Source organism: Triticum aestivum, chromosome 1A, assembly GCF_018294505.1.
Source record: "Triticum aestivum cultivar Chinese Spring chromosome 1A, IWGSC CS RefSeq v2.1, whole genome shotgun sequence".
Lineage (NCBI taxonomy): Eukaryota > Viridiplantae > Streptophyta > Magnoliopsida > Poales > Poaceae > Triticum > Triticum aestivum.
This window is the reverse complement of record NC_057794.1, coordinates 589,016,306-589,024,272: the sequence shown is the minus strand read 5'-3', so window position 1 is coordinate 589,024,272 and position 7,967 is coordinate 589,016,306. Positions and strand designations below refer to the sequence as shown.

The 7,967-nt window shown below is 45.1% G+C and overlaps 1 protein-coding gene across 2 annotated transcripts in view; it reads left to right on the top strand.

Moving 5' to 3' along the window:
* Positions 1 to 979: 979 nt before the first annotated feature.
* Positions 980 to 7,967, top strand: part of LOC123070468 (probable receptor-like protein kinase At2g42960) — a 9,300-nt gene continuing 2,312 nt past the window's right edge. Inside the window, exons 1-8 of one of the 2 annotated variants that reach the window (XM_044493709.1) lie at positions 980 to 1,275; positions 2,530 to 3,214; positions 3,322 to 3,426; positions 4,844 to 4,966; positions 5,056 to 5,226; positions 5,394 to 5,523; positions 5,735 to 5,944; positions 6,040 to 6,117. In XM_044493709.1, coding sequence (XP_044349644.1) covers positions 2,547 to 3,214; positions 3,322 to 3,426; positions 4,844 to 4,966; positions 5,056 to 5,226; positions 5,394 to 5,523; positions 5,735 to 5,944; positions 6,040 to 6,117 — 1,485 coding nt within the window. In that variant the 5' untranslated portion in view covers positions 980 to 1,275; positions 2,530 to 2,546. Of the gene's footprint in view, positions 1,276 to 2,529; positions 3,215 to 3,321; positions 3,427 to 4,843; positions 4,967 to 5,055; positions 5,227 to 5,393; positions 5,524 to 5,734; positions 5,945 to 6,039; positions 6,489 to 7,967 lie in introns of those variants that run through there. The other variant, XM_044493702.1, reaches the window with a different exon arrangement.

Below are 7,967 nucleotides of genomic sequence, written 5' to 3'. Positions count from 1 at the left end.
GCTAAACCGGCCAGATCTAAAAAACCTGCCAAAGACACGGCTGCACACACCCTCCCTCGACGACAACCTCGGAGACCACGAAGCCCGACCGAATCTAGACAAAACCACATAAACCTAAACCGGCCGGACTTGCCAAAGACACTGCAGCACATGCCCTCTCCCGACGACAACCTCGAAGACCATGAAGCCCGACCGAATCTAGACAAATCCACCAGAAACCTAAACCGGCAAGACTTGCCAAAGACACGGCTGCAAACGCCCTCCCCCGAAGACAAGCACACCAATGAAACAAGGAAAGAGCGGCAAGAACATTATTTGTGCAATGAGACAAGAACACCGCCTTGTCGTCCCCTACCAAACTCAAAGACTTCCTAAAGAAAACATGAAGAAAAGAAATTCACCCATACTGCTGCATGGCAAGTTTAGGTCTGATGTCGAGCTCGCCCTCGTCCAGGACCGCGCGCCGACTCCCTCTTCTGCGATGACCTAGCCAAGTCGGACCGCCATTGAAGACCGCAGTGCTGGATCACCAACACCGCCCGTCGAGCACCGCTTGGCGAACACCGCCACACAAGCACACCTCCTTCGACATCCCATAGCAGACCTCCCCGCCACCGTGTCCACATGAGCTTTGCCCCCAACAACATGCCCGGCGACGGCGAGAGGGGGAGCAGACGGGGACGGCGACTAGGGTTTCGACCTCCCACCTGATCCTCTCTCAACTATCCCTTTTTCTAAAAAGTCGGGTTAGTTGCATAATCCGGTCAATTCCACACCTGGCCGCACCCTCATCAGAACAAGAAGCATCAACAAACAATTTTGGCATCATCATGAAGCTACGAGTACACGCTACACTAATCATCATCGCAAACAACCTCAGCCCCACGTCCCCCCCAAAGCCATCACGGGGTGCACGTAGCAAAGCGGAAAACGGCGGATTTCCTCCCCTCTCCCCTCCATTCTTTTTACAGCTGTTTCCTTCCGCTTCTGCGCTCTCACTCGAGTGACCCAAACTTTAATGCCGCTTGCTCCCCCTCCCTCCCTCCCAATCCGTCCCACATTGATGCGCCGGAGCCGCCTCCCCCTCCCCGCCGACGCGGCGCAGCTGAGCTAGTCGCCGCCCGGAGGCGCCGCAGCAGCTCGAGCCGGCGGCAGTAAGGCAGTGAGTGAGTGAGGCGACGCGGATAGCGACAGCGGGGGTGGTTGGTTGGTGCTGCTGCTCAAAGAACCCTAGAGGAAGCTTGAGGCGGCCGCCAGGGGTTTCTCGCTCCGTAGGTGATCTCCCCGTCTCCTCCTCATCGCTCTCTCCCCTCTTCCCCGTCTCGTCCGTTCGCATTGGGTGCGGGGCCTCTGCTCGGAAGCTGCGCCGCCGTAGGCGTCCATGGCGCGCTGGTGGGTTCTTGGTTACTGGATCCTAGTGGTACCTTTGATCCAATGCGTCCGGAAGGGCTTATGAGATTGATTTGGCTCGATTCGATTGGATTCTTTCCCCGGGTAGCGAGGAAGAAAGCGGCGAATCTTTTCTTTTGCAACGGAGGCCCAAGGGGAAAGCTTTGATTTGACGGGGATATGCGCGATTCGCTTCGTTCTTGCCGGTTCTTGCCCCATTCGCTCCCACTCCCCAGGTTCTTGATCTGGCTGTGGCCTTGAGCTTCCAGGAGTTCACAGTTAGTTGTAAATGTTGGCGCTGTGTCTGCTAGTAGTGTTCATCTTGGGAAGGGGCAGGTAGTCGTCGAGGAACAGACGATTCCTCATCAATGCTTTGCTTGCTCCTCTAATTAATTCGCCTCACATGGAAATTGCGCCTCATGTTCTTCCTTCCCATTTCTCCCTCCCCTTTTGATATTTCTGGTGAATAATGACTGCCATAAACTTCAGTGGACACACCTGCTTTCTGTTCTTATTAGTGCTGTATTTATGTTGTCCTCATTCAGATAAGTAGTATGCTTCCAACGTAATGCACCTTTTCATCCCAACTCCAATGAAGTTTATGGCACCTTCTGGTATTAATCCCAGCTCGTTTTCCTTGCTCTATTCAATGAAGTATGTTGCCATGTTCTGATATTAATCTTAAGTTGTCTTTCTTGCTTTGTTCAATCAAGTGTATTGCCATGTAATGTTCTCGTATTAATCTCCTTTTGTCTTTCTTACTGTGTTCAGTGAAGTGTATGTCATGTTCTGATATTAATCTCAGCTTGTCTTTCTTGCTGTGTTCAATGAAGTGTATTGCCATGTTTTGATATTAATCTCCTTTTGTCTTTCTTACTGTGTTCAATGAAGTGTATGCGATGTTCTCATATTAATCTCAGCTTGTCTTGCTTGCTGTGTTCAATGAAGTGTATGCCATGTTCTCATATTAATCCCAGCTTATCTTCTCTGTTCTGTTTAATGAAGTGTATGCAATTTTGTCATATTAGCCTCAGTTTGCTTGCTGTGTTCAATGAATTGCCACCTTGGTTAATGGTTATTATATTTCTTCCGGTTGAGTGGATGCTAGGCTAACACTGCATTACTGATCCTGGTGTGCAGGCTGCTCCAAAACAGAGATGGTAACAGCCGAAAGCCTACGTGCAGAGCTGTCATCCAAGACGCCACCGTTTGGCCTGAGGCTGTGGATAGTGATTGGCATCAGCATCTGGGTGGTAATCTTCTGTATACTGGGTTTCATGTGCTTCTGGTCCATTTACCGGAGGAAACCGAAGAAGTCTGCTGATAAGATCCCAGTATCTCAAATCCCCGATGTATCTAAGGAGATTGCAGTGGATGAAGTGCGCCAACATCCTGTTGTTGAGAACTACCAAGTGCAAGAAAGCCACACGTTGACGGTGCAGGAGAAGCCTCATGACAAAGATTCCGGGAAAATGCTGGGACACTTGGTCAGGACAAAGTCGAGTGATGCTGATAATTTGAGCCAGTGCAGCTCGGCCTACCAATGCGATAGGGCTGGTAGTGCTTACTCTGGCGATGAAGGCAGCTCGGGCAACGCTAGGAGGCAATATTCTCAGTATGCGACCGTCTCCGCATCTCCTCTTGTTGGTCTCCCGGAATTTTCGCACTTGGGTTGGGGCCATTGGTTCACTCTGAGGGATTTGGAGCATTCGACGAATCGTTTTTCTAAGGAGAACATCATTGGAGAGGGTGGATATGGGGTGGTTTACCGTGGTCGACTCATAAATGGGACTGATGTAGCAATAAAAAAGCTACTGAATAACATGTAAGGAACTCTGGATTAGATTTGGTCCTTGAGGGTCACATTTTCTTTACAAAAACTTGTTCTGTGTGATGTCACCATACTGATTGTGTTTTCATATGGCACTGCAGGGGGCAGGCAGAAAAGGAGTTCAGGGTTGAAGTTGAGGCTATTGGCCATGTCAGGCATAAAAATTTGGTCCGTCTGCTGGGATATTGTGTTGAAGGAATCCACAGGTTAGCTATTTTCGTTCACCTGCAACAATGGATGGCTAGTTTCATTTGTGCAGTAATATTTGTTTACATCAAATGGCTACTGATTTATGTTCACTTGCACACTAGAGTCGATCAGTCATTAATTCTTCACCACAAAATATGAAGTATATATCATTTCAAACATTTTTTTTCTTCGTGGAACTGTCAAACATTTGTAGCTTGATTCAATTTCTTGTTCGTCAGCGCTACAATACTCTCTGCTGTCCTGCTTACAAACACCATAATGGAACAGTCACAGCTGCCCCTCTTAACAGAGTTAGTGTGAGGGCATGTTGTAAAACCTTTTCCAGTCAACATCGTTGAACTTGGGGGAATATTGTGCTCTCAAAAAAAAAAACTGATAAGAAGAGTCCTGTCATAACTTTACAAGTGTTTAAATGGCCCAAGCATATCAAAACTATTAAAGATCAATGGTGGCATGCTTGGAAGACTGTAGATAGATAGAGATGAATTGGTAACATGAACGGCTTATTGGCCGAGACGGTTGCTCTCTGTAATAGGCCTGGACACGTGTCATCAGAATCAAGCATTTCCTCCACAGTACTAGGTTGGCAAACTGTGGCACCAAATGGATCTTTAATTACAATTCAGTCTGCTACTATTCGACTAAGTTGTCACGGCTAGCTTGGTAGAACCAGTGCTGGTTAAATCGCCATCATTATAGGAAATTTCTTGCAGAAACAGAGGTGCTTTTAGATAATCTATAATTATCAATCCTCTAATGGTCAGTGATGTCTTCTTCAAGCATGTGAAATTTAATCAGCTAATACAATGTACACATGTGTTAATTTTTTAATATTCCAGTAGTTATTTGAGAACATATTAGGCAGCGTGCTTAGCTAAGTTGGTGGAAAGGTGCGGGTGTACATCCCCGCCACCCAGGTTTTGGTTCTCTACAACTTGGATATGGTTCACTATTTTTTTCGTTTATTTAATATGTACTTCGTATTAGACTATCTGGCTACAGAAACAGGAAAATCATCTTTTTTCTGACATCTTACAATTTACAGTCTCCCTTTGACAAACATCCGACATATTTATGGTAGGGATCTGAGAATTGTTTCATGTCGGTATCATTGACAGCAATATATTTTTGTTTTCCACTTCATGATAAATTGAACATACCAGTGTCATGCTCTGTTCTAGTTTCCTATTTCAGTACATATATGATATAATATAAGATATTCTGTAGTACATCAGCAGTTTGCGGTTTCTATGAGAACAGTGTTTGTTATGTTTCCTCCATGAAGATTCAGCTCTGTGTGTTTAAATTTTCATGGTGAATGTACGTTGTGGAAATCTACCTGCTTTGTGTGCAGCATATTGTCTGTGACTTATTTCATCTTCCATCCCTTTGTTAAACTTACTTTTGCTCCAGGATGCTTGTGTATGAGTATGTGAACAACGGAAACTTAGAGCAGTGGATTCACGGCGCCATGCGGCAGCATGGTGTTCTTACCTGGGAAGCTCGAATGAAAATCATTCTTGGAATTGCTAAAGCGTAAGAATCAAGTCATTCATCTCTTTGCACATTTCATTATGCACACTTTTAGTTGGGCAAGACATTATATCAAACTAAATGATATGCAGGCTTGCTTATCTACATGAAGCCATAGAGCCAAAGGTTGTGCACCGTGATATCAAATCAAGCAATATCCTAATTGATGAGGATTTCAATGGGAAGCTTTCTGATTTTGGATTGGCCAAGATGTTGGGTGCTGGGAAGAGCCATATCACAACTCGAGTTATGGGAACTTTCGGGTATGCCACTGTTGTTTTTGTAATTTATAATTACCTGGCTGTAGTCATGGAAATGTTTGATATTCACATACAGCAGGAGATTTTAAATGTTAGAAGATTTTGTTCTTCGTCAATAAAAGCAGTTAGCTTTGTAGGAGCACTGAACTTTTATGCTGCCGTCGTTTCAGGTATGTGGCTCCTGAATATGCCAACACAGGTCTGTTAAACGAGAAGAGCGATGTCTACAGTTTCGGCGTGCTGCTACTGGAAGCAGTGACTGGGAGGGATCCTGTCGACTATGGTCGGCCGGCCAATGAGGTGAGCATATATTCTACTATCTCAAGTGTATCATGCTTGCTCAGTAGTAGCCCATACTATTCGAGTGCCCATTTTGTTTCAACAGCAAAATAAACATCATTTAAACCTAGTCCCATTTCTGTTACTTGGCAACTAAATTTTTTCTGTTGTGTTACCTGTTGGCCGCTGGGAATGTATGTGTTGATCAAACTATGACATGAATGCCGTGCAGGTGCATCTGGTGGAGTGGCTCAAAATGATGGTCGGCACAAAGAGAGCCGACGAGGTGGTGGACTGCGACATGGAGGTAAAGCCGACCATCCGTGCTCTCAAGCGCGCCCTCCTAGTGGCGCTGAGGTGCGTCGACCCGGATTCCGAGAAGAGACCCACTATGGGCCATGTAGTCCGGATGCTTGAGGCAGAGGATGTCCCATCACGGGAGGTTACACCACCTTACCCACTGCTCCTCTCTCAATGCCATTTTCTACCATTTCCCGACCATATACCTGAATGTTTTGTTCTGATCTTATAATGAAGGACCGGAGGAGCCGGAGGGGCGGCCATGCCGGTGGCAACGCAGACGCCGAGTCCAAGGCGAGCTCGAGCGAGTTCGAGGTGAGCGGCGACTCGGGGCCCTCGGCGAGGTTCCAGCCATGAAGATCGGCGTCGATGAACGAGGGCGTCCCCGAGAACTCGGCTCCGGCCGAGGGTAGTAGAGATAGCATGAGCATTTCCTGTAGGACATTGCATTGCGCTTCATTTTGCATTGTAGGCGGTAGAGAAAGAGCAGTGCTGATTGATCATGCGTGATCATCATCCCCTGAGACTGAGACCTTTGTTCTAGCTTCCTTTCGGCACCCTGTACAGATTGTTTCCTCGTTTCTTTTCTGTTTTCTTTGTCTAGGGTATCTCTTTGAACAATAAATAAACCTATTAAGATTTTTAGGGTATTAAGATTGTATTATTGAACATCCTTTTTCGCTTCATTTTTCCACTATGCTTCATATATTCGCAAGTGGATTTTTTGCTCTCAGGCTTCATGGAGCCTGAAATTTCCAAAAACTCAAAATAATAATAACTGTTTTAAGTTTTTAAAAATCTGAAAATAAATATTGTTTCTGTTTCTAAATGCAAGAAGTACATCTTGTATCTAGGAACAAAGGGTGTATAAATACTTATAGATGCATGCTAGATGTGTGTAAAAATCATCATGAAATATGTTCTGATCTGATTTGTAAAAAAAACATTCACTTTTATAGTGAATAATACATATGCTAGAAATACGTGATTTTTGTTATTTTTGCATAGCTCGTATATAAATGCCATGAAACCTTGCAGACAAGTAAAATATATCCATATGTATGTTTTTTTTTTCAGAATTCTTTGAAACCTAAAGAAAATGTTTTTTTTCGTATTGAGGTCTCCAAATTTGTAGAAAATAATACCAACTTCCACAATACCGGGTTTGTATCGTTAGATTCATCATCAAATATACTTCCCCCTTTTTTGCAACATTAAATATTGAGTAGTGTTTCCTATAGACTTGGCTGAAGATAATTTTTTGTTGTTGACATTTGTATAAAATAATACACTTTGAAAGAATTCTTCTTATCTCGAGCTCAAATGCTCCTGCCATGAACAGCAAAATAGAAAGAAATAAAAAAAATTCTTTTTTTTTCACAATCTTTAAGAAATGTTTGAAGTGTGTGCAAACATCACGAAATCACATTGGAGCAAGTCGTGGCAAAAATAACAAAACCAGAGCTCCAAAATGCGTTTGAAAGTAACATCTTCAGAGTGTCGATTTTGTTTTCTTTACTATGCCTTGCACCGATGTGATCTTGTGATGAATTTTTTGCATGCACTCCAAACATTCATTAAAGTTTGCCACACAAAAAGTCAGATTTTTCTATTTTTTTGGAACTTATTGTTCATAAACTTTCTAAATACTACTAGTACTTAGTATGGTGTTCATGCAATTTTTAATGACCCGAAGTGGAGTTATCCTAAAAAATGATCATGTGGAGTTATGCAAAAAAAGCACTTTTTAGGAAAAAAGTAAATCTAAATTTTAGAAAGAAAAACAATTTGTTATTTGTTTTGAGAGAAAGAAAAACACTTTGTTGAGGGGAGTAAAGCCTTGCGGTCACGCGCTGAGACGGCGGTACAGGCCCAATGAGGCTCACGCAAACGCACGGCCCATTTGCGAGCCCGGAAATATCTCATCCGTCCGGGCTCGCATAAACCCCGTACGGTTTCTCCCCACCAGAATCCCCATTCTCCGCCCCTCGCCTCCGCCATGGCCGCCGCCGCCGCCGCCGCCGCCATCCACCGGGCCGCCGGCCCGATGCGCTCCGTCGCGTTCGCCTCCTCCAGGTCCCGCTCCCTCCTCCACCTCCTCACCCCCGCCCGCGCCCTCTCCTCGTCCCACGCCTACCACCCCTCCGCCGCCGCCGCCGTCCCCA